The sequence below is a fragment of the Pseudorasbora parva genome, chromosome 13, assembly GCF_024679245.1.
Source record: "Pseudorasbora parva isolate DD20220531a chromosome 13, ASM2467924v1, whole genome shotgun sequence".
Taxonomy (NCBI): domain Eukaryota; kingdom Metazoa; phylum Chordata; class Actinopteri; order Cypriniformes; family Gobionidae; genus Pseudorasbora; species Pseudorasbora parva.
In genome coordinates this window covers 29,053,772-29,080,034 of record NC_090184.1, presented here as the reverse complement: position 1 = coordinate 29,080,034, position 26,263 = coordinate 29,053,772, and the positions used below count along the sequence as shown (strand labels likewise).

Here is a 26,263-nt window from a genome sequence, read left to right as displayed (position 1 = left end):
CAGGATCTACGCCGCCGCGCTGCCTCAACAGACGCGGGACCAGACCCACGGTGCTCGCGAGCCTGACCGCCTTCGGTGAAGACGGCCAGCCGTGAGCGCAGCACCCGGAGCGGCAGCCTCTCACACTCGCTGCAGGCGGCACCCTCAAGCGCCGCCTGAGCGTGCTGCGCTCCGAGACACTGCACACACAGCTGGTGTGTGTCCGAGCCCGTGATGAAGCGCGGGCACGGATGAACACACCTTCTAAATTGCTCGCTTGCCATGCTTGTTCGAAAAAGGGACTGATATTCAGACAGACAACAGTAAATAGACAAACAATATTCACACAGAGCGCCTCGCTGAAGAGCAAAGACTGTCTGTTGTTTGGGGCGGCGCCTTCTTATAGCTTCCGTGTACGCCGTCGCCGGTTACGTCACGACGTTGCACCAATCGGATTGGTGGCTGATTTCTTTCATACTTCAGAGCCGTCACGCTGGGGGCGTTCCCAGAGTGTCGTCACTCGACGATGCAGTGTTGAGTTCCCTCGATATAGGGAACTGATGTTTTTTTATTATTATTTAAAAAAAATAATTCTGGAAAAAATGTGTCTTTAGATATTTTTTGAAAATGACTATAGACTCAGCTGCTTGAACTGAGATTAGAGTGTCGTTTCACCAGGTGGGACCGGTCCAGGAAAAGGTCAGTGAGAGTGATTTTGTACCACGAGGCATCATTCACTTGTAGAACACAAGTTTCTGGAGGGTGCATAAGTGAGTTTAGTTATACTGGAGCAGAGCCAGTGGTTGTCTTGTAGGCAAACATCAGTGTCTTGAATTTGATGTTAGCGGCTATTGGCAGCCAGTAAAAACTGATGAAGAGAGGTCTGACTTTGGCTCATTGAAGACCCATTTCGCATTCTGGATCAGTTCCAAAGGTTTCATAGTGCATTCTGGAAGGCCCGCTAAGAGAGTATTACAATAGCTCAGTCTGGAGAGAACAAGAACAAGGTATAATCTTTCTAATTTTGTATAACGCAAATCTGCAGGACCGGGCCGTTGTAGTAATATGATCAGTTTAACTGATCATCAGTCACAACTCCAAGGTTCCTGCTATCCTGGAAGGAGTTATGGTTGACAAACCCAGCTGAATGGAGAAGATGAAGTGCTAAGTTGGCTGAGACCACAAGCAGTTCTGTCTTAGCAAGATTGAGTTGAAAATGAGTGGCGGTCTTTCATCCAGTCAGACGTGTCTTTGAGACAGGCTTCAATACGAACAGGGTCATCTAGTTGAAATGAGAAATGGAGTTGAGTGTCGTCAGCATAGCAGTAATAGGAAAGGCCATGTTTCTGAACAACAGATCTTAGTGATGTAAGCATGCAGATGTAGAAGAAAGGTGGCCCAAGCACTGAGCCCTGAGGAACACAAGTAGCTAAACGTTGTGACTTAGAACACTCACCCCTCCACAACACCCATTTCCTTTTCATGAACATTTTGAATTATTGCTTCATTTCAAATAAGATAGATGTTAATTCCTCATCTGCTTTTTGATTATTCATATTTTTTTCACAGTGAAGGAGTTAAATGAATTTCCAGCATAGATGATGTAATATATATTTTTGATTAATATTATTTTGCAGTCCACAGCTGTTTTATTTCATCGCAAGGTAAAATATAACAAAGCCATGGCTTTGTAGATTAAGGAGGTCAGTGAAAAGACAAAAATACTTTTTTTTTTTGTATCTCTATCCCTCCCATCTCTTTATCATGTCTTCTTACTGGAATGCTCCTGTTTCGTTTCTATGTCTAATAAAGTTTACTCTGTCACTGGTGATAGTACTCATTAAATAGCTGAAATAGCAGTGCAGAGTAAATTACAGCCTTTCCGGCTTGTAAATGGCTATGTTGCGTTGACTACAGGCTCAAACACTCACAAAGGACTGCTCATTTGAACGATCTTTTGCGCACACAGCCTCACTCAAGCTCATTTGAAATGCTCAAAAAGCTTTTCCCCTCTGTGAGGGTAATAGATTGGTACATCTGCTTGATCTATATATATATTTCACATGGTAGATCAAAAGATTTTACAGGATGTTATGAAAGGCCGGGTTTTGATCAGGTACATGCACAGAACATCTATGAGGAAATGCACCATGTGGATAGCTCTGCTTAATAACGAGAATGAGGTTTGCAAATGTCTTCAAAAGTCCGTCTCTTTCCAAGAAGTTACATAGCGGAATCACATTCAAAGACTAGATAAAACCTACAAACCCAAAATAATGAGTGAAATGTTACATCTATGAAGTACAATGTGGGTAAAGACAGGCAGCTTTAGCTGTGATGTGAAGGGCTTTGAATGGCTGTTATTTGTTTGACTAACTATGCTGTCATTTAAGTTGTTTACTGTTGCTGAAGAATGCCTTTCAAAGAAAACTGCCACTTTTGCTTGATTGCTCAATTCATAGAGGCTGGATTCAAAATAGCATAGGTTGGTATTTTGCTTTTCTCTGTTCAAATAGCTTTAATGGATCTTGCTAAGACCACCTATTTATAAGATCATGATCATTTTGAATGTTTGGTTGTAATGGACCCGTTAATCACGTGAAAAGTCCTCCACACACTGTGGTTTAGTTTGTCAAGAACGAATTCCTCTTTCTGCCATCAAATATGAGGTGAATTGTCCCTAGACTAAAGCATGACAAGTCTCATTGATATTTAGTAATCAGTCCATACCATATCATTAATTTTAATGCCTTTGTATAATTTAGACCATTGTGTTAATAGCGGCCCTCTTACCCAAGCAGGTTTACGATGATGTCAGTCGTTACTGGAGTGTAATTTACCAACTACACACTGGACGAAGTGTCATGTGATTGAATGTTCTTCTCCTTCAATCTTTTCCTCTCTCCTCACTGACTCCAGCCTACAATTTCATCATTCTCTGAATGGCACTCTCAAAGCAAGATAGTGTTTAGCGGCTAATTGGTTCAAATGGAATTGATGCTTGCTGATGGCAGGCACAGATTAACCATTTGTGGCACAAAATAGCCATTTCAAGGCCTCAAACTGTTTTTTTTTCTCTTTTTTTTATCCCAAGAAATTGTATGTATTAATGTAAAATTATGTCATAATACTATAAAAATATGTATATATTAAGTTATTCTCTTGATTCATGTATTCTTTATATACCAGTTATTTATTAATATTTTAATTAGCTTTTATTTTTATATTTATATACATTTTATTTTAAGTTTTAGTAATTTTAGTAAAGTATATATGTGTATATATATTATACATTATTTTTTTAAGTACTGCAACTATCTTTCAGTTAGATGCTCAGACAAATTTAAAATATGTGTTTAAGTTTAAGATTTTCATGTAATATATTTTAGAACAGTCTTAATTCGCCACTGATTTTTAAATTTTTTTAATGGAGATTTATAATAGGGGTTTCTAGTTAGTAAAATATCAGTAAAATAAAGCCTGTGGTAAACATAACTTGACAATACTTTGACATTTTGATTTTATAGTGTAAAATGCACAGACTCCCACCTCAAACTGTCATATGTAGTTATTTATTAAAAAATGTACACTTTCAAAAATGCTTAAAAATCCATGTTTTCGGTATGGGAATGTGTAATTTATGTTATACAAAAAAACTTTAAAGTTTCGTGAAGTTATGTATATATACAGGCTTTATTTGACTCATAAATTGGAAAAACCTCAAGGGTATCAGTGGGCAGGGTTTTTATATATCATTCCTACACCTTATTTTTTAGAGATGTTGTTAGGTAACACTGCTTCATGATAAACTGTTTGTAAAATGTATTAGCCTGATCTAGAAAGTCTGGAAGAAGTCTGTTGGAATGAGAAAATGACAATCACGGTGTCATTGGGGATGTCAGTATTGACATGGCTTGAAATAATTTGATTAAACAAAGGCTCCTGAGAGCTAAATACTGAGCTTCAGTCTGTGGTATTTGTGGGAGGAATTGTCCAGTCTTTTAAAGAATTGGCAAAAAGTAGTTTTACCTTTAAAACTTTTCCCACCAAAAATCATGAATGAAAGATAGACGCAGGAGTCTGGAGGACATAGAGTCCTCTATAGAGTCATGGTGGGGGTGAATTGTGCCTGAGGGTCCAGAGACCCTTGTGATTCTTCTAAGCTGCACAATAAAAAAGCAATGTGCCTCTGATTTCACTAGATTTAGCTGCTCTCTGCAGTCTTTCAATCTTTTACCTTCCATTTTTCCTTCCTAGCCCTACATATTTTTTCTTTTTCTTTTATTCTTTCTCTCTTTTCCACAGGACTGTGCAACTATGCAGTTCTGTGCCAATAAGCTGGATAAGAAAGACTTCTTTGGCCGCTCTGACCCGTTCATGGTGTTCTACAGAAGTAATGAGGATGGAACGTGAGTTAGTCTCTCTCTCTCTCTCTCTCTCTCTCTCTCTCTCTCTCTCTCTCTCTCTCTCTCTCTCTCTCTCTCTCTCTCTCTCTCTCTCTCTCTCTCTCTCTCTCTCTCTCTCTCTCTCTCTCTCTCTCTCTCTCTCTCTCTCTCTCTCTCTCTCTCTCTCTCTCTCTCTCTCTCTCTCTCTCATTGATTCGCAGCACTCTCTCAGACAGGGAATTGTGTACAAGAAATGTGCATGTCTTCTTTTCATGAAGTCCTGTCTAAGGAAAGGTGAAGAAAATTGGTCTGGGTCTTAGGAAAGCCTTTGAAAATTGTTCTAGCCAATAGTATTCACTTAGCACTTTTATCAGTATGCTAACTTTTAACTGCCTATATGTAATAAAATATAATCATACAATGCGTACTGCTTTGTTTGAATTTCACATCTTTGTGTTTTGTTGCTAAGGTTCACTATTTGCCATAAAACTGAAGTGGTAAAGAATACGCTGAACCCCGTCTGGCAGCCGTTCACCATCCCTGTCAGAGCACTTTGCAATGGAGATTATGACAGGTGCGCTCACACATACACAAACAGACATGCATGTCAATATGCACTGATGCCTGTGCGCCTGTCACCAGTGTTAACCGGTCTCATTTACTAACTGTGCATGCATGGAAAACCAGTGTGAAAAAGCTTTCTTACAGTAATGATCATTTTTTCAAAATGTAGGATAATATTGTAAGGACAAACCGATAATATATTTATCATTTTAATTATATATTATATTATATTATATTATATTATATATTATATTATATTATATTATATTATATTATATTATATTATATTATATTATATTATATTAATTATATTATATTATATTATATTATATTATATTATATTATATTATATTATATTATATTATATTATATTATATTATATTATAAAGGTAACTTTGTAAGTCTTTTTTCAAGAGTAGCAAAATTGTTATTTTTTACATTCTGATATGCGGTCGATCACGTGTAGTCCAGGACTATGTAAAGGTGTTTATTAAGTAGAATTGCTTTATTTAGAGATGTTTGGGTGTGTACTATGCTAATTTGATATGTGGGTACGCACTTCATTATTTAGAATCATTTTAGCAATGAGGGTTTAACAGTAGAAAGAGGACGCATTTGTGTGCATATGCTGTTGCGAATCCTGTAAAAATGTAGCTGCTGTTTCTGAATAAGACACTTTGTATGTGCGTGTCGAGGGGGATCGTGTCCCTGCGCTCTTTGGTTCAGTCGCACATTGAGACCAGACTGCTGGTACTCATTGCATCAGCATTATTTGATCACAGACAGCACTGTTCACAGTGCTGCACTTTTGTGATTTATGTGCTCTACAAGGACACATTATTTTTGCTTTGCACTTTCTGTGTAGCAGATATTTGTTTTTCTGTTTGCACTACTCCGTTTCTTTGTTGGTATACATAGGCCTATACACTTTCCAGTGTGTGTCAAACAGTTGTGTTTAGTGAAATTTCATAGGCCAGGGATGGGCAAGTTGGTCCTGGAGTGCCGTTGTCTTGCAGAGTTTAGCTCCCTCCCTGATCAAACACACTTGAACAAGTTTTTCAAATTTTGACCGATTTCTTCCCATCCAACAATCCTAGGTAAAGTCCAGATGGTTCCACAGATGATCTTTTTCAGATTTTCCTGTAGTGCGATGTGTGTAATGAATCTGCAATATTTAATATTCAAAATGCTGAATATTTATGATCAGTGAAAAAAAAAAAAACCATACCCAATCCGAAAGCGAGCTGATAAATCACCCCACTCCAGCATATTTTCTGTAAAAAGCAGAGCATACACATTAAGCGCGTTCTTCTTCCCATAGACTGTAAAAATATGAACGTAGTGACATCACCCATAAGATTCCGATAAGCCGTTCTGAAGCTTAAAGTAGGGGCGAGCTGACCGTTGCCATCTTGCAAGCGAGTCATCGCGTGTCACTCCCGGATAACAGAAAATGGGCAAAAAGGCGGGATGTGGGCGGAGCTTAGGTGACGCAATGACTATAGACAGCGGATAAATGGCTATCCACCTGCCACTCAAAGTAACTACGCCCTAAACTATACAGAACTTTAAGACTTTATATAACGTAAACGAATGAGTTATACCCCCCCCCCCCCCCCCCACAGTTGTTATGAAGGTCAAGATTAGCCATATAGGCCAAAACCAAAATTTGTACCAGGCTGTAAACATGTTTTTTTCTGCTGTAAAGTTGGGAAGTCAATAAGATTCTGCTCCCTTCTGGAGCCTGTCCATAGTGGCTAGTCAATGTATTGGCTTCAAGAGAGATTGCGGGAGGTTGCAGCTTGCTTTCTTCCCCATTGTCCGCCATGTTTGTTTACATTAAAGGGATAGTTCACCCAAAAATGAAAATGATCCCATGATTTACTCACCATTACCTTTCTTCTTTCAGACAAACATATTAAAAAAATTCAGGATCTTCCAAGCTTTATAATGGGAGTGATTTTAAATCCTAAAAAAGCGATGCATATTGCTGTCTGTCAGTTATTTTAGTTTATACATTTTTAGATATCGATATTTTTATTACTTGGACGCATCACTTCACTTTAGAAGGCCTTTATTAACTCCTTGCAACTGTATGGATTTTTATCATGGATGGATGCACTTTTTTGGACTTCTAGAATTCAATTTCAGGTTCGCCATTTATTACAGTTCTAAAGCTTGGAGGAGCCAGGATATTTTTTTAATATAACTCAGATTGCATTCGTCTGAAAGACGAAAGTCAAATACATGCCTTAAGGGTGAGTAAATCATGGGGCAATAATCATTATTGGGGGAACTAAACCTTTATTGTAAACAATCATGGAGCTTAAAGTTTATGCACTGCTTTTTACAGAAAATGCGTGGGGGTGGGGTGAATGTTCAGAGATTTCTCTCCCAGATTTCCCGTGTTTACAGGGTGGACTGTGGACTCGTGTTTGTGAATGGAATCTATTTGTGTGTGGTGCGCTTTTCTGCTCGCATTGCGGCACTCCACACACTAGAGGAACAAAATGGTTAAATCTAATAGTCATGGACCGTAGATTTCTAATCGTCATGTTTGTGGTCACATTTTGAAAATCTTTTAGTGTGGCCCAGCCTTAAGGCTACAGGCAGGTAGTTTTTAATTTTTTTTTTATCAGGGTCTGCAGGACACCGGCACTCTAGGACCATCGTTGCCCAACCCTGTCGTAGCGCATGTCCATTTTCATGGCCCAGGTGAGGCTTGCAGACGCATTGGCAGCTGTGTGTCGTCTGAGAGCTGTCATAGTCAATACACATGGAACAGAACCACCTGCCACCCAGTCCCCACCTGGCCTCTGATCCCTTATGTGTGAGAGAGACGGAGCAAAAGAGAGTGAGAGAGAAAAACGAAAGGGAAACTCCAGCTGTTGTGGTACTGTGCTAATTATTACCTGTTGTAAGGATGCCAGCTGAGAGCGTATTTATATTGCAGTTGATATATTTCAACAGAAGAAGATTCATAATAAGTTTTAGATGTTATGCAGATCCTAATATATTTCAGTATAGCAAATAATAATAATGCCGTTTTAAGCAATAATGTGGCAGAAAGTATGACATTATTTGATTCTTTTCATTGTTAAAGAGTGCTGTTGAACTGCTGATCAGCTCAGGTTGTGCTAATATGAAGTTGTTTTTTGCACATGAAGCTATGCTGTCATGCTGACCATCAGTTTGCTTCGGGATTTATAGCTTATTCTTTTCTCTGAAACAAATGATTGTATTTAATCAGGTTAGCAAAGAGGGCAGGACCTCCTTTAGGGGTCTTAAACAAATGAGATCAAATTTGGTTTGATTGACATGAGGGGAAGCCATAATTTACCCATAGTGTCATAACTGATCTGCATCTGTCTGTGATCTTGGGGAGAGACAGGAACAGCACTTAACCCTGTCAATCAGCCACTCTCCTGAGGGAAACATCTCAGACTTTACAGAAGAAATTACCTCAGGGCTTCCAGATATATTCGACACCTCTGAGTGGTTGATAGAAAGTTGGGGAAGCTGTTTTCTAGTGGAAAGTCTTATAAGGACTTGGAGGTTTTTAAATGTGTGCAGAAATTCTGATTCGTTTCTGATTATTCTTCTTGTCTGGTTTGAATTGTGAAGAGAAACATGCTATATTTAAAATGGATTTAGAAAATGTATAAGAATATTTTAATTATATTAAAATATATTGTAAAAGTTCGGGGTCAGACAGATTTTTTGAAAGAAGTCATTTATGTCCACCAAGGCTAAATTTATTTGATCAGCTAAATGTAGTAGTGATATTGTGAAATATTATTATAATTTAAAATAACTGCATAATAATTGAATTTCGGTCAATAGATCCGCATACATACTTCACACTGAAACTTTTAGAAACATTTTTTATTATTATTATCAATGTTGAAATCAAATGTGCTACTTAATATTTTTTGTGGAAACTTTAATATTTAATGCATCCTTTATTAATTAATAAAAGTACTGTATATAATTTTTATTATACCACAATAAGAGATTGGACTCTGGAAAAATAATTATTTCAGATTAGGCATGAAAACCAATTTGTGGTTGGTCACTTTACATGTTAATCAAAGCCTTGTCTAGAATAAGTTGCAATTTGAACCAGACCTTTTGCTGTTTATTTGAAGGTCTGTGAATCTGGTTCTCTGAGAACTGATAGACAGGTTGTGTGCCATAAGATCTCTGATGAATTGCCTACATCTGTTCTCCTACTCCAGAGCTGCACCAGTCTGCTTTATCAACAGATGGAGAGTTTCCTCATGTACTCCATGGAAATACTCAATAGAGGCTCAGTGCTCTGAGTTTAGGTCCATTCTTTCATTCCAACTCAGATGGTGCATTTGTGCCACTGAGATTTCATTACTACATTTGCAGAGTAAACAGCAGCAAATTATTCTAATCAAGAAACCGTAGAAAATGACGCTTTACATCCTACAACTGTGGAAATTTCCTGATTTACCAAGTACAAATTCCTACCTTTCATAACATAATCATGTGAAAAAAATTAACAAGTCTGAATAGACTGGAATGAATTTCCATCAACCAGCATGATATTTCTGGTGAAGATATTTCACCAAGTAAGGCTTTCTGGTTAAAATAATTAAAGGGATATAGTTCACCCAAAAATGAAGATTCTGTCAACATTTATGATATTACTCTTTAAAATATAGAAGAACCCAGTTGACCAGGACACAAACTGAAACATTATTTAAAATATATTTTTTGTGTTCTAGAGAAGAAAAGTAATAAAGGTTTTAGAATGACATGAGGGTGAGTAAATGGACTTTTTTTGTTTTTTGGTTGAACTATCCCTTTAATAAGATAACACAACATACATTATGCTAGTTATTTAACAGGGAAGAAGAAATCTTGACTGAATTGTGCATAATCTTTACTGTTGTTTTTTGTTCATTAATTTTTCATCGCAACAGTAAATACAAGCACATCCCTGCGTTTCGCGATAACAAGTGTGTGACACGCTTCGGTGCCAAATGCTGTTAGAGCTATTACCCTCGAAAGCCATTTTTATTAACGAGGCTACAAATCTCCGCTGCCTCTCTGTAATTGATCGCGTTAACTTGCTTTGAACAGAATGAGGTTCTAATTATTCAAAACTTCAGATGTAATTAATGTTTGAATGAAACTCGCCTGCGTCCTGTCAGGTGAAGTGATGCTCCAGGCGCTGCTCTGTGTCACAACCCGGGAGTTCATTCCCTGCCGACCGCTCTTTAATTCCGAGTGCACTGTCTGGATAATGGCCTGTAATTGGTTGGTTTTAGCATGGAGATGAAAAGACAGTACGACTGAGTCTCTCAGTCCCTGTTTAATCAGAAAGCATCCATTATTTCAGCTGCTGCTCTCTTTTCAGTTTCTGACGTATCGCCACACCGTGTTTCTAAATGCTCTGTTTTAAATCTTTCAGGTCAATTAAAGTGGAGGTCTATGACTGGGACAGAGATGGCAGGTAAAAAAAACCAACCAACCCCATATTTGTTTATTTACACTACACATTTATGTAATATGATCTCATGAATCTACACCAAAGACATATCACTGACACATATATATTTTTTTAATAATGATTTTTCCTTCATGCAGTATTCATGTCACTATGCTCTAAAACACCAGGCACTAACAAATACGGATCACCACCTCGTAAATAAGTTCAGATCTATCTGTTTTCATCATCACAGACAGTAAGAGTCTCTTTTTTCTTCCTTGTGCTTCAGTCATGATTTTATCGGGGAGTTCACCACCAGCTACAGAGAGCTCTCTCGCGGTCAGAGTCAGTTCAACGTGTATGAGGTGAGTTCAGTTATTTGATACTGGTCCACAGAGGATGATTCTAGATTCATAAAAATGTGTGTATGAGAGCTTATCTTGTAGCACTGAATCAGTGTTGAACAATATAGGCGAGACTGCGCTTGTTTGGAACAGCCCCTTGTTTTTTAGAGTAGTTATTGACCTATATATGCACCAGTATACATTAAAATTTAATTTACTGCTGTGATGCAAAGATGAATTTTCATCAGCTATTACTCCAGTCTTCAGTGTCACATAGTCCTTCAGAAATCCTTCTAATATGCTGATATATCATATAGCATTTATTTCAAATGGAAATCTTTTGTAACAATATACACTATCGTGCATTTGTGTATGTGAGAAAGGAGGACGAGGGGTTTGGCTTTGTATAAAAGTGGCGTGTATGTATTCACCTTAGCATTAGCCCTGTGGTGGGATGAGGGGGTGGTGAGATGTTCTGCAGGAGTGTGACAGTCCCAGCGGTGCGCTGAAAGGATCTGGGGTTTCCTGGGGATTGAGTCGGACAAACAACACTAGAAGCTGCAGTGTCGGTTCAGCTAAACCCCAATCCATACAAATCACATCAACTGTGTCCTGGTTTCCAAACTGTTAGCCAAGGTTGTGTATGTAACTGACCTGAACTGGATTTGTCAAAGCATCTAACCATTTATATCAGTTGTCTTTAAATTTAAGTGAAAAAAAAAGAAGAAAAAAAAAGACTTACAGCCTGCCAATTATTCAGTACCAGTACTCTCAAACTTTTCTTCCTTTTGGACAAATGAGAATCACATTTATTTTCTTATTCACTCTGTCTCTGTCCCTCTCATTCTCTTTCGCACACACACACACACACACACACACACACACACACACACACACACACACACACACACACACACACACACACACACACACACACACACACACACACACACACACACACACACACACACACACACGAGCGCGCGCACACACACTATCTTTATTGAGACTTTTTATAGGCGTAATGGTTTTATACACATTCTACACCCTATACACTAACCCTACTCCCAAACCTACCTGTAATGAAGTTCTTAGCTGGAAGGAAGGAGGCGGGAACCGGCGAATGTTCAACAAACTTTTTAATGTAAAAATAAATAAACAAAACGAAAGTAAAACCGCGGGCAGCCCCTCACGGACGACTGCCCACACACACAAAATAAAACATGGGCAGCCCCTCACGGACGACTGCCCACACACACATAATAAAACGTGGGCAGCCCCTCACGGACGACTGCCCACACACACATAATAAAACGTAAACAAAACATAACATAAATCCAGGCCTGGTCCTCTCTCGTCCTCTGCTGCCTTCGCTCCTCCTTTTATGCCGCGAGACGAGACCGGTGTGTCACGCAGCTGGTACTCATTACCACTCGTCACACACACACACACACACACTTATGCTCACACTCATGCTCACGCTCACGCTCACACTCTTCCTGAAAATGTTGTGTTATCTCAAAACTTTCCATTTCAGGTGGTGAATCCTAAAAAGAAACTCAAAAAGAGAAGATACATCAACTCTGGCACGGTGAGTAGTGAATTTGCTATCCTAATATCCTGCACAAAATGTTGTTTTTAATCTTGATTTTCAGTAGGCTTCAAATGTTTTAACATTAGATTTATCTAAAAATAATACTGCATAAGAAAGTAAGATTTGTTTTCAATATATCTTAAATTAAGTGTATAGTTTCTTATGGAATTGTTTGGTGGTTTGTGACAAGAAAACTAATGTTTGCAGATGGAAAACAAGAACAAAACAAAACAAGATGTTCTCTGAAAAATACGTTTTCAATTTTAAGAAAGAAATGTTTTTTGTCTTTTGCAACAGGACTATTTTTGTATTATTTACAGGATTTTGTGATACGCGTACATTTGAAAGTTAAATTCATCAATCTGGTGCACTTTGAGAGTTCAAAATTAAGATCTGCAACGCATGATCAGTGTGCAAATAAAAAAAAATTACATATATTATAATTACTATTATTATTCTTCCTATGACAGTTATAACCCTAAATTGATAAACAAATGCACTGTAAAATAAACGAATATGTACATTTCATAAGTATATTATTTCACTTTACACTACAAAAATATTATTTTGAAATTATTATTATTATTATAAATAATAATAAAATAAATAAACTAACCCTTGACCCGGAGGTCCTTGCTAATTATAGGCCGATCTCCAAGCTCACCTTCATGTCAAAGGTTCTAGAGAAGGAAGCCACCTCTCAGCTCCACAACCATCTAAAAAACAACAACTTATTTGAGATTTTTCAATCAGGCTTTCGCTCGGCCTAAAGCACCGAAACAGCTCTGCTTAAGGTGACCAATGACCTTCTAATGACAGCTGATTCAGGATCACCATCACTGCTCATTCTCCTCGACCTATCAGTGGCATTCGACACCGTGGACCATACCATCCGCCTGGACTGCCTCCACAATACAGTTAGACTATCGGGAGCAGCATTGCTGTTGTTTCAGTCCTACCTTTCTGACAGGACTGAGCTTGTTTTATTGGGTGATTGCGAGTCCAGGCTGTGGTGTGGTGTTCCGCAGGGGTCAGTTCTCGGCCCAATCTTATTCATCCTCTACATGCTTCCCCTCGGTCCTGTCATCAGCAGACATGGACTATCTTTTCATTGTTATGCTGATGACACGCAACCTTATATCAGAACTGCCCAGAGCCCCTCCACAGCTGTCACGACTCACCACATGTCTTGAGGAGATTAAGGCATGGATGGGAACTAACTTCCTCCAGCTAAACTCCAGTAAAACTGAGGCACTACTGGTTGGCACCCCTCATCAGATCCACTCCTCTCCCTTATCCCAGCTCATCTTTGATGGCCAGGTTATCACTTTCTCCTCCTCAGTCACAAATCTAGGGGTTTGGTTTGACCCACAGCTGACCTTCAATGACCACATTAAGCACATTTGTAAAACTTCCTTCCACCACCATCGAAACATCTCCAAACTCCGTCCCCTTTTAACCTTTCCAGATGCAGAGAAACTTGTCCATGCCTTTGTCTCCAACAGGCTGGATTACTGCAAAGGACTCTTCTGTGGGATTTCTGGCAGAAATATCCAGATGCTTCAATACATCCAGAACAGCGCTGCCAGAGTCCTTTTGATAGTCCGTAAATATCATCACATAACTCCCATTCTACACTCATTGCACTGGCTCCATGTTTCATCCCAGACCAACTACAAAATCCTCCTGCTCACAAATAAATGCATCACCGGATATACACCACCATATCTACAGGAACTCATCAGTCTGAAATTCTCCACCTGTACCCTCAGATCATCAGACCGCCTGCTTCTTCAGGTTCCCACCACCAGGCTTCGTACCATGGGAGATCGAGCTTTCTGCCCCGCTGTACCGTGGCTTTAGAATCTCCTTCCCAGTGAGCTGAGAGCAGTACAGAGCCTGGACCAGTTTAAAGCTGACCTGAAGACTTTTCTGTTCAGAAAGGCTTTTATGTGTTGATTGTTTGTATTATTTTATATCTTTACTTTTTATTCATTTTTGTTATTTTCCCTTTTTCCATTGTTGCACTTTGAGATTCTTCGGAATGAAAAGTGTGTTATAAACAAAATCTATTATTTATTTATAATTATTAAATAATTATTGTCCCTAATTTTTGCAGAAGCTAAACCTTTGACTTTTTATGTTATAGTGGAAAGTTTAAACATATTTTCAGTTCATTATGAAACTGTGGTGAGACAAATTAAACTGTGGTGGGCCTTGAGAATTACAATGAATTCCACCCATTTACCCATTTTTTTATGTAATACATGGCCGATGCTTAAGTAATACATACTTTCTGAAACTTGTTTGTCAGAAATACTCTGTCATATATCCAACTCCAACTTTTTACATTTTGGCCATGTTTAACACGATGTTTAATCCAACTTTTTAGCATGAAATAGGATTAGGCCCCCCTTTAAGGTTTATTTAAAAAAAATTCCAGTTAAAAAACTTAAACTAAAATTAAAATTAGCTTTTTATTATTATTTAGCATATTTCCATTTGAGCTTTAATTTATTTTCATTTCAGTTTTAGTTTTAGTCGTTTTTGTACTTCAACGTCAACATTATTTCAGTTTGTTGCCATTGAATTTACTACATTCTTACAACACTGAATATATTTGTCCAGCTGTACTCCACAAGGACTCTGTATGTCTGGTTATTATTCAGATGAATTACTCGACAATCTGAGATCCAAGTCCCTTGACTGGATAGTGCTTTCTGTTTCAAACTTTGATAAGGAGAGCACTGAGGAAATAATATTGGAGGTCCGGATGTATAACAGTGATTGATGATCCACAAAGTCTCTCCGCATTGACTGTCATGAATTGTCTTTAAGATTATAATCAAAATTTAAATGAATAGTCCATCACCTGTCTTCCTCCCAACAGGAAAGATTCTGGTCGTCTAATGACAATGCTAATGAAAAAGACTGTGTGGCACTGACAGCTGAGAGAAGAAAGTCTTTGCATAATGCTATGATGGATTGTTTCGTTGCAGATGTGGTTTTATGCGCATATGCTGTTGTAAAACGTCTGTTTTTTGTTGCTCAATTACCCAGGTGACAATGCTTTCATTCTCTGTGGAGGCCGAACACACGTTCCTGGACTACATCAAAGCAGGGTATGGGCGAAAATGCACACATTCACCCTCATGTAAGCTTATATACTGTATTTAGCCTGTTCAGAAATGCTTCTGAAATCTCAGCATCACAACATGTAATTTTTGTAAACATTCTCAGTGGATGTAAAGGTCAAAGTCTTGCTGAAGCCACCAGGATGTTATCATTTTAATGGCGTCAAACAGCTCATCAAACAGCTTTGGGAAAGGGTTCCAGTAAACAAGACCTAAATAACCCCTTAAATGTTAAACTAGAACAACAAACATGGCTATTGTTGTAGTCACTGTAATCAGTATTCAGGGGGTGCCAGGTCCTTTTCAGTTTGCTCTGATGAAAGGCTGGCCTTCTGCTCGGATGCCAGTTTTGCGGAAAACATCTCAGGGCCATTGACCTTCTGCTGTGGTCTGATCCATTGATATTTCTGACATTAGGAAGTATGACCTGCTGCCCCTCTTTGTCTGTTATCTCTGACATAAAGGATACATCATAAACTGGAAGAATGCTGCATTGACAGGCAGTATCTGAAGCTAGAAAGGCATCATGTCCGAATCGAAGGTTTGAATAATATCCTGCTTATTAATATACCTCCATCTGGTTGCTTTTTAAAGGTAACAGTGTATCCTGTCTGTTCGATTTGGTGATGAATTTAATAAATTAGGGTTAAAAGTAGTAGGGGTGGCAGATATAACGGTAGACATGATTAACCAGTAGACATTTGTCAACCGGTACAGATTTTGGACTATTTTCTATATCGTGGTTACACTCACATGTGGCCATGCAACACACTTTGCTGCATGACCACAAATCTTTATTATGCATAATTGCATGCGATTTTTAAACAAATGATTTTAAACGTTGAAGCGCAATAAGCAGCGAAAAAGAGCTCATATCGTTTTATATATATATATATATGATTTATTTGTAATTTGTTGTTTGATTAACATTAAAAACACAGACAGCAGGAAAAGGCTTCTTTCTGTTTAAGACATAGCAAAATTTAATGCATGGTACATAATGTTACACATGAACAAGTCTTTCTCGACTGCTTACATTTTACTTAAGACCTAAACAACAATGTTTGCTATACTCGACAAGACAGGCATTTTGGCATAATTTTTGTGTGATTTCACCTACTGGTACTTGTTTTTCAGAAAAACAGTCCTACAGCCAGTTATTCTACTTTGAAATGTGCGTTCCATGTCAGAATGTCAGTTTTTTCACCTGATCTGTGCTAAACCGCACGCTGCCAGTTTACCCAATTGTATTTCGACACCCCTGGTTGCCAGTTCTAGGAAAACATTCTCCTTTATTTTGAATTTGGACTGTAGTACCCATTTCAACTACTCATTTCAACTTTCAATCCTACATACCGCACCTTTAAATGAGTTAAGTTAAGTTTAAACACATATAGCAACGTGTGCTGTTCAGATGTCACCTGTGCTCGCACGCTATCAACACACGGGTGATGACGGCATAAATGACTGGGTCATGTTCGTGCATATGGCACTCGCATACAAAAGTGTTTAAAATGATCATCGATGTATTGGGATGCCAGAATGTGTATCCATCCATAGAAACATACATTAGCCCAACTCTCTCTGTTTGTTTTCAACAAACCATAGATGCGTCGTCAGATTTGAGATGAACCGCAGTGCAAAGTGCGTGCAAACAGTGGGTGGAGAACAATGTGGTTTGAGTTTCCCCCCCCCCCAAAAAAATACTCCTATATTGGATTATAGCATTCAGTCTTAAAAGACTGCAGCCTAGTTGTCTCTAAGGATTTCGTATAATTTTCTGTATCAAGAGGTGAGATGTTATTGTCCCTGTTAGAGTTAGCTTCATTCATTATATATTCATTGACTTATTAGGCAGCAGTAGTTGCTTCAAGAAAGAAAGCTGGGCTTGCAACCAGACTGTAGAATTGAGCGAGTAACGCATAGCTCTCTTGTTCTGGATTCATGGATAAGGTTTAACGGCTGGGTTCAGCAACTAAGAAAGGCTCTACCTATATTGCCTTTACTTTGCTGTTGTAGTCTATAGGTGGATACTACAATAACTAGTAGGCTTCTGCTTTTCAGTTTTTTAGGTACATTATTCTTCAAAACACTATTGTGTGACTACCTGTTCAGTTGTGCTGCTTAATATTCTTGTCGAAACCATGATACATTTTTTATGGATCCTTTGATGAATAGAAAGTAGTATTTATACGAAAAATAAATCTTTTGTAACATTATAAATGTCTTTACGGTCACGTCTTGATTAAATTGAATAATTGAATGCATCCTTGCTGAAAAAATCCCACAAAAAATCAGCTGACACATTATGTCTTTTAAAATAAAAAAATTGACCCCAAACTTTTAAACAAGTGTGTATATTAAGGATGTTTATATATATATATTTTTTAATGTAAAACAAGACCAAAGTATTTAAAAAAAAAAAATTAACAAGGAATTAGGGGAAAGAAGATTGGGCATGTAAAATATTTTTCTTTGTCTCTAAAATCAAAAATAAATGTGATAAAAACTGCAAAAATAACAAAGAGAGAGGGAGAGCCAGAAAGAAAGCAAGTGTGTAAACTATCTGTGATCGGTGACTATCCAAATGACGCGGCTGACCTTTCACACAAGAGTAATCCATATCGCTCTGACATCACCCTGTGTGTCACGTTCAGTTCACACTGAGTCAGATCACTCTATCCACACTCAAACTGCTTTCTGTCAAGTTTTCACCTTTGTTATTTTTCTCCATCAGACTCTGACCTTTTATATTGACGCTAAAAGCAGACCTTTGTATGGATTTCCCATTGCTTCATGTTTCATTCACTTTCCTCCTTTTAAGGAGAACTATATATACCAGTACAACCCTTTTGGTTCTTAAATCAACATATCCTGCTTTCAGCGAGTGCTATGGATTCTCTTTTATCTTCTGTGAATGAGTGAAAGAGTCATATCTTTAGCGAGGTTTTAATTTTGTGCAGGTCAGAAAAGTAGCTCTCAGAGTTAATGTCAAATTTAAAAACCTTTCCAAGGACCTTATTAAATGTTTCATAATTTTCTTTTTTTTTTTTTTTTTTTAGATACAGATTGCAGGAAGGTCTAATTGTTAAGGACTAATTATTCTCATTTATATTAAGGCAAGACAGGGGAATAGGGTAAAACATTCAACTAAAAGATCTCACCACTTCTTCCCATTGATTTATAACAGTACATTAAGACAGTTGTTCCCTATATCGAGGGAACTTCGCACTGCGTCGGAACGACGATTTGGGGATACTCCCTTAGCATGAACGCGTCTGAAGTATGAATGAAACTAGTCCAATCCTTATTGGTCCTACGTCATGACGTAGATGTGACGGCATACCCGGAAGCTATAAAGGGGAGCCCGGCGCATAGTAGCGTCAGTTATCGCTCTTCAGCATAACGCTCTGTGTGTGTTTGAACATTGTCTGTCTATTTATTGTTGTCTGTCCCATATAAATATATATATATATTCAGTAAAAAAGAGACCTAAGAACGAAGATAATATGTCTAGTTCTGAGTTTAAGAGGTGCGTGCATCCGTGTCCCCGCTACATCTCGGGAACGGACACGCACTCTCTTTGTGTACAGTGCCTGGGCGTTCAGCATGCTCAGGCGGCTCTCGAGGGAGCCGCCTGCAGCCACTGCGAGCTGCTGACGCTCAGGGTGCTGAGGTCTCGGTTGGCGGTCTTTGACGAGGCCGGCCAACCACGCGAGCCCCGTGGTTCTGGGCCTGCGTCCGCTGAGGCGGCGCGGCGTCGCAGATCATGGGGCTCGCAGCTGGACGTATCAGCGGAGATTGAGACTGCCGAGGCACTTTCTCAATCTTCCTCTGATAGTTCAGAGATTCTCCCACCTCGTGTGGAAGCCCGCGAAGCGGCTTCTTCCCCCGGGGTGGAGAATCAGATGTTGATTCTCTCCGGATCCGAGGATCCGGAAGATATCAACATCGAGGCGGGTGGGGCCGCATATATGTCACCACCGCACCCACCCGCCCAAGAGGAGCTTATCGAGGTACTGACTCGTGCCGTGGCCAAGTTAAATATCGATTGGCCACAAGAGAGGCAGGAAGTCCAGCCATCCAGCAGGCTGGACAACCGGTTTCTCTCGCGCCGGGCTCAGTCGCCTCGCCGGGGCTTGCCGTTCTTTCCGGACCTGCACAACGAGTTGTGTAGGTCCTGGAATAGACCATACTCCGCGCGCATATCCAACCCCCCAGTATTAGATTATGCTGGTGTTATGGGTGCGTGCGAGGCAGGCTACGGGACGATGCCGCGGGTGGAAGATGCTCTCGCGAGCTATCTGTCACCCGAATCGGCATCGTCCCTAAAAGCCCCGGTACTGCCCACCAAGCCATGCAGGGACACATCAGCGTTGGTGGGCAGGGCATATATGGCGGCGGGTCGGGCTGGTAGCGCTCTGCACACCCTATCGATATTGCAGGCGTACCAGGCCGACCTATTAAAAGAGCTGGACGAGGGAGAAGGTCCCTCCCCGGAGGATGTATTAGAGCTTAGGAAGGCTGCTGATCTGTCTCTCCGCGTCACCAAGGAGACGGCCCGTGCCATCGGCCGCTCCATGGCCTCTATGGTGACAGTGGAGAGACACCTGTGGCTAAATCTGTCGGGGATGAAGGAGAAAGATAAGACTTTTCTCCTAGACTCCCCGATCTCGCCTTCTGGCCTGTTCGGCGACGCCGTTAATTCGGTCGTCGACAGGTTTCAGGAGGCGAGGAAACAGTCAGCAGCCTTCCGACAGTTTCTCCCTCGTCGGCCAAAACCAGCAAAGGCTGCCACTAGTGGGCAGCCGCAGCCGTCAGCCAGCTCCTCGCACCGTCAGGTGCAAAAAGAGAGCGTCGCTTCTAGAGCCCCTCCTCCGGGAGCTTGGCAACAGAGGCGGCGCTCTCACCAGCAGGCTTCCGTGCAGAAGGGCGATCTAAGGAACGTCCTTCTCGCTAAGAAGGCTGCTGGGAAGAAGTCCTAGCTGTGGTAGGGCTTCAGAGAGCGGTCCCCCTCGCGCGGGAACAACCGAGGTTGTCTCTCGCGCGACGCTCTCGAAGGGAAAACGATGTGGTAATCCCGCCGTCACAGACGCTTCGGGCCACATCGTTTTTCCTAGGGCACGTTTCGATCCAGTCGCCTCGAGTAAGACCTGCGACTGGGCGGGACGAGTGTCCAAATATCGAAAATCGTATTTCGTCCCCTGCCGGGCATCCGCTTCAGGGGACGGGAAACGAGACTCAAATAACACCCGAGACCAGCCTCGAGAGGCTGATTCCCTTAGTAGATTATCTCGGCGCATGGAAATGCCTTCCGAATATATCCACATGGGTCCTGCGTACTGTAGAAATAGGGTACAGACTGCAGTTCGATCACCCCCCGCCAAAGTTCAATGGGGTGACATGGACTGCAGTGGTGCCAGAGCGGGTTCGGGTAATGGAACAAGAAGTAAAATCCTTGCTGGCAAAGGGGGCCATAGAGTGGGTCCCGCCGTCGGAGAGGGAGGCCGGGTTCTACAGCCGGTACTTTATAGTTCCAAAAAAGGATGGAGGGCTTCGGCCGATTTTAGATCTGAGGTATCTGAACCGGTCTCTGAGGAGATTCAGGTTCAAGATGTTAACCATTCCCACGATCGTGAGTCAGATCCAGCCCAAGGACTGGTTCGTCACGATAGATTTAAAAGACGCCTATTTTCATGTCTCCATCCTTCCATGCCACAGGAAGTTTCTGAGGTTCGCTTTCGGGGGCGAAGCGTACCAATATCGAGTGCTTCCCTTCGGTCTAGCTCTTTCCCCTCGCACGTTTACCAAATGTATGGATGCAGCTCTGGCTCCATTGAGACTTCAGGGCATCCGAGTACTAAATTACATCGACGACTGGCTTATTCTGGCCCAGTCGTCCGAAATGGCAGTTCAACATCGAGATGTAGTTCTAGCACATATCCAACGCTTGGGGTTGAGGCTCAACACAAAAAAGAGCGTGTTGGCGCCAGCCCAGAAAACGACCTTTCTGGGGGTAGTATGGGATTCGGTTTCGATGCGGGCGCAACTCTCCCCCGCACGAATCAAGACCATTCTGGCGGTAGTCTCAAGAATAAAGCTAGGCCAGAGTATCACTGTGAAACACTTTCAGATAGTGTTAGGGCATCTAGCGGCAGCGTCCAACATTATTCCGTTCGGCCTGCTACATATGAGAGCTCTACAGTGGTGGCTGAAAACCAAGGGGTTTTCCCCCAGAGGGAACCCATTCCGTATGATCAGAGTCACGCGCAAATGCCTTCGGGCTCTAGGTATATGGAAGAAAGCTTGGTTTCTGTCCCAAGGGCCAGTCCTGGGAGCATCATGTTGCCGGAAAACCGTTTCAACAGATGCTTCCCTAACTGGTTGGGGCGCGGTCATGGAAGGCCGCTTTGCGAGGGGTCTATGGGAGGACCATCATTCGACCTGGCACATAAACTGCCTGGAAATGATGGCGGTTTACAGGGCTCTCAGGAGTTTCCTCCCAGAGCTTCGCGGGTACCACGCTCTAGTCCGTACAGACAATACGGCTGTCGTGGCATATCTGAACCACCAGGGGGGGTTGAGGTCGCGCCCGCTATGCAAACTGGCGCATCTCATTCTTCGCTGGTCACAAGACAGACTGTTATCCCTCAGGGCAATGTATATCCCGGGGATACAGAATCAGGGGGCAGATATACTATCGAGGCAAGGGCTGAGGCCCGGGGAATGGCGGCTCCACCCAGAGGTGGTGGAGGCGATTGTCAGGAGGTTCGGCCCAGTGGAAGTGGATCTGTTTGCGTCTCGAGAGACGTCCCACTTTCCACTGTGGTTCTCCCTCACGCACCCAGCCCCGCTGGGGTTGGACGCCATGGTACAGACGTGGCCGAGGCGGCGTCTGTATGCATTTCCCCCCGTCGCTCTGCTCCCAGGGGTCCTGGAGAGGGTTCGGCAACAGGGAGTCAGTCTCCTTCTGGTAGCTCCTTGTTGGCCGACTCGGGTATGGTTCTCGGACATAATAGCGCTGCTGGCGGATCACCCGTGGCAGGTCCCTCTGAGGAGGGACCTCCTATCACAGGCGGGGGGCACAATATTTCACCCCCGCCCCGAAATCTGGAACCTCTGGGTCTGGCCCCTGAGGGGGCCAGGTTCCGAGAGGAGGGCCTGCCGGCAGACGTTATAGAGACCTTACTTAGCTCTAGGGCCCCGTCTACTAGGAGATTGTACAGCCTCAAGTGGAATGTTTTCGTCACTTGGTGTAGAGAACGTGAGGTGGACCCAGTTAACTGCCCAGTGGCTTCAGTACTGGAGTTCCTCCAAGATCGTTTCTCTGCAGGGCTTACCCCGTCCACACTTAAGGTGTATGTGGCAGCTATTGGAGCTTTCCACGCTCCGTTAGGTGATGGGCCTTTGGGTAGGCATCAGTTGGTTGTACGCTTCCTTCGTGGGGCGCGTAGGTTAAGACCTGTAGTGCGTACCAGAGTTCCAACCTGGGATCTGGCAGTGGTTCTCGAAGGCCTGGCTGAGGCCCCCTTCGAACCACTGGAGACAGCAGAACCTAAGAATCTAACGCTTAAAGTGGCGTTCCTCCTAGCTATTACCTCTCTCAGGAGAGTGGGAGATCTTCAAGCTTTGGCCATCACGCCAACCTGCTTGGAGTTTGCCCCGGGAGGAGTAAAGGCCGTACTACACCCTAGGCCAGGGTATGTGCCGAAGGTTCCATCCAGTACGGTCAGATCTTTGGTTCTTCAGGCATTTCATCCTCCGCCCCATGTGACGGCGGAAGAAGGGAGATTATTCCTTTTGTGTCCAGTTCGGGCCCTAAGGATCTATCTGGAAAGGTCAGCTCAGTGGAGGAAATCAGATCAACTTTTAGTGTGTTTTGGCTCACCCAAGAAAGGGCTGCCTGCGTCAACCCCTACTATCAGTAATTGGATTGTGCAGGCAATAGCCTTGGCATATCAGGTGCGCAATCTGCCTTCACCTATTGCCTTGAGAGCCCACTCGACTAGAGGCATGGCCTCTTCGGTGGCCCTTCTGTCCGGAGTCCCTATGCAGGACATCTGTGAAGCGGCTGGCTGGGCTACTCAGCACACATTTATAAGGTTTTACAGCCTACACCTCCCTGCGACCCCCGGCGGCAGGGTACTCCAGTCCTGATTGTGCCTGGTCTCCAGCTCACAATAGGGCAGGCGTATCCTTGGTGTGGCCTAGTGGGTACTCGTTCCCCAAATCGTCGTTCCGACGCAGTGCGAAGTTCCCTCGATATAGGGAACGGCTCGGGTTATGTATATAACCCTTGTTCCCTGAGAGGGAACGAGCACTGCGTCTCGTCGCCACACCGCGTATCGCCTGAGAGCATTATGCTTCATCGCGATAATTGACGCTACTATGCGCCGGGCTCCCCTTTATAGCTTCCGGGTATGCCGTCACATCTACGTCATGACGTAGGACCAATAAGGATTGGACTAGTTTCATTCATACTTCAGACGCGTTCATGCTAAGGGAGTCTCCCCAAATCGTCGTTCCGACGCAGTGCTCGTTCCCTCTCAGGGAACAAGGGTTATATACATAACCCGAGCCGTTTTGTTTCCTGAAATGTTATAGGTTTTAAATGTTATATTATTATTTCACATTATTATTTATTTGGATATCTCCTTTTATCACTCCATAGATCAGAAAATATTGTCAAGAGCCAGAAAAAAAGGATAAAGTTTTTAGGATAAAATGTTATATCATCAGGTGAATGATATATGAACAAGTCTTTCTCTAAAACCCTCAAAATATATATAGGAGCAAAACTGGAAAGTTTTGCATTCAAGTGCTACGTGGAGACTTCTGACTGTAGGAGAAAACAACCTTTAAAGATATTGTAATTGAATATGGTTAATATAGTTATGCCTATAGAGTGTATTGCCTTAAGCTCAGTATTTATCAGAAATTTTTTTTGAGGTAAAACATTTTTTCAACATCAAACAAAGACTCTTTAGACTGTGAAGGTGTTTTTTATTTATTTTTATTTTTATATACAATGGTCATGAAAAGAAACCGAATGTGTAAAATGTGGTTTGGACAAGTCGGACATGTCCCCACTACTTTTTTCAAGGCGATTAAAAAAATTATGTGGATTACAACGCAATTCATATATGGCATAAGTATGCGCACAGCTCCTGCTGTCTCTTACTGTGTGATTGAAGTGAAAATGTAAAAACAGTGCTTTACATTTACACCGGTAATTAGATATACCATTTTCATGAATGGTGGAAATCCTGAGAAGCTAAAGTCTCTATTTGCTCTCCGTTCAGTTTCTTTGTTGTCCAATGGCAAATACTGTAGGAAGAAACTAGCATTAGCAAGTACCTTTTCACGGAAATGTGATGCTTTTATTTCTTATTTTGTTCAGTGAATCTGAGTGAAGTGCTTTTTTGTAGGATATTATGTGTTTAGAGGTCTCTTGAACGCACTTGAATTCCGCTTTATCCTGGTCCAGAGTGAGGAATTGTGTGTCACAAATGTCATTAAAGAACTCATGAGCATAGCCTTAAAGACACAACAAGATATTCATAACTTAACTACACAGCGAGGAGTTATAAAACTGCCGCATTGCAGAGTTGTGTGGATCCAGTTGCACACTTTGTACATTAACAAGATCTTTATATTTATATATAATATACACAAGATATATATATATATATATAATTGTCAGTCTTTTTTATTTTGGATTGAAAGTGTCATCATGAATGTAAAACACTGCACTGTTGCAAATGTGACAGGCGCAATCCCATCATTCTATATCATTCTTTTCTAGCTGTTTTTTTTATTCCTATAGATGACATTCAAAATCCCACCATTAAGATAAATGTTCTTCATATGAAAGCTCTGGTTCAAACGCTCAAAAGGTTTTTCGTCTCCACCAAAGGAGCTGTTGAGGTTCCCGGTATAATGCAGATTAATGCACCAGCCCAGACTTTGTGCCTGGAGACATCAGTGATAATCACACATACACACACACACAAAAAAAAAAACACTTGAGATGGACGAAAAAAATGAAATGAAGATAAACGAGCATAAACAGCGCTTGTTAATCATCATTGTGCTGCTCCCCCCGCCTTCCTGTTCGTATTGTGCCGAGTTAAATAATGAAAAAAAAACAAGGGCTGATAAAATGGAAGCAGTTTTTTTGGTGCTTACCCACTGTCTTTGCATAAGCACAATACCCTTGTGTTGCCTATGAATGTGATTTGGCCAGAATCACTCATTAACAGATGTGAGGTCATGTTTGCGGATGTACAGTGAATGTTTAAAACACATAATTATTCTCAGATGACCCATCACTGATGAATCAGCTCTTAGGAAAACATCTCGCAGCAGGGATTGCATATGAATGACAGCTGTAGATGCCGCCTGCTGATCAGAGCCTTCATTTACCCCCCTCCCCTCCCCCCACCCCCCATTCTTTTTACCTGCTTGCATCAGAGGATGATTTCTTTGTCTGTGTGGAAATGTTTCATAAATATTCACTGACCTCATACTCCATGTTTTCCAACATCATATTCGCATCCAGAGCTCATTTCTCATTTGCACGAAAAGCACCGCAGAATCATGCAGAGTTCATGCTGGAAGAGGAATGCCATGAGATTCAGATATTAGATGTCATTATAATATTTTTTGGTGCTTCAGAGGTTATCTGTGCAAGTGCTGTACTCCCATCAGAAGCAGAAAAAGTTGCTTGCTATCATCGTTTCTGTTGTGCAGGTGTTCAGATTTGGCATTTGTTTTCTGTGGGTGCAGTGCTCTCAGTTAGT

The 26,263-nt window shown here is 41.4% G+C and overlaps 1 protein-coding gene across 2 annotated transcripts in view; it reads left to right on the top strand.

Moving 5' to 3' along the window:
* Nucleotides 1-26,263, top strand: part of cpne5a (copine Va) — a 94,805-nt gene that overhangs the window by 48,694 nt on the left and 19,848 nt on the right. For both annotated transcript variants that reach the window (XM_067413805.1, XM_067413804.1), the window contains 6 exons: nt 4,285-4,388; nt 4,834-4,938; nt 10,372-10,413; nt 10,679-10,754; nt 12,271-12,324; nt 15,388-15,449. In XM_067413805.1, the coding sequence (XP_067269906.1) occupies nt 4,285-4,388; nt 4,834-4,938; nt 10,372-10,413; nt 10,679-10,754; nt 12,271-12,324; nt 15,388-15,449 (443 nt within the window). The remainder of the gene's footprint in view (nt 1-4,284; nt 4,389-4,833; nt 4,939-10,371; nt 10,414-10,678; nt 10,755-12,270; nt 12,325-15,387; nt 15,450-26,263) is intronic.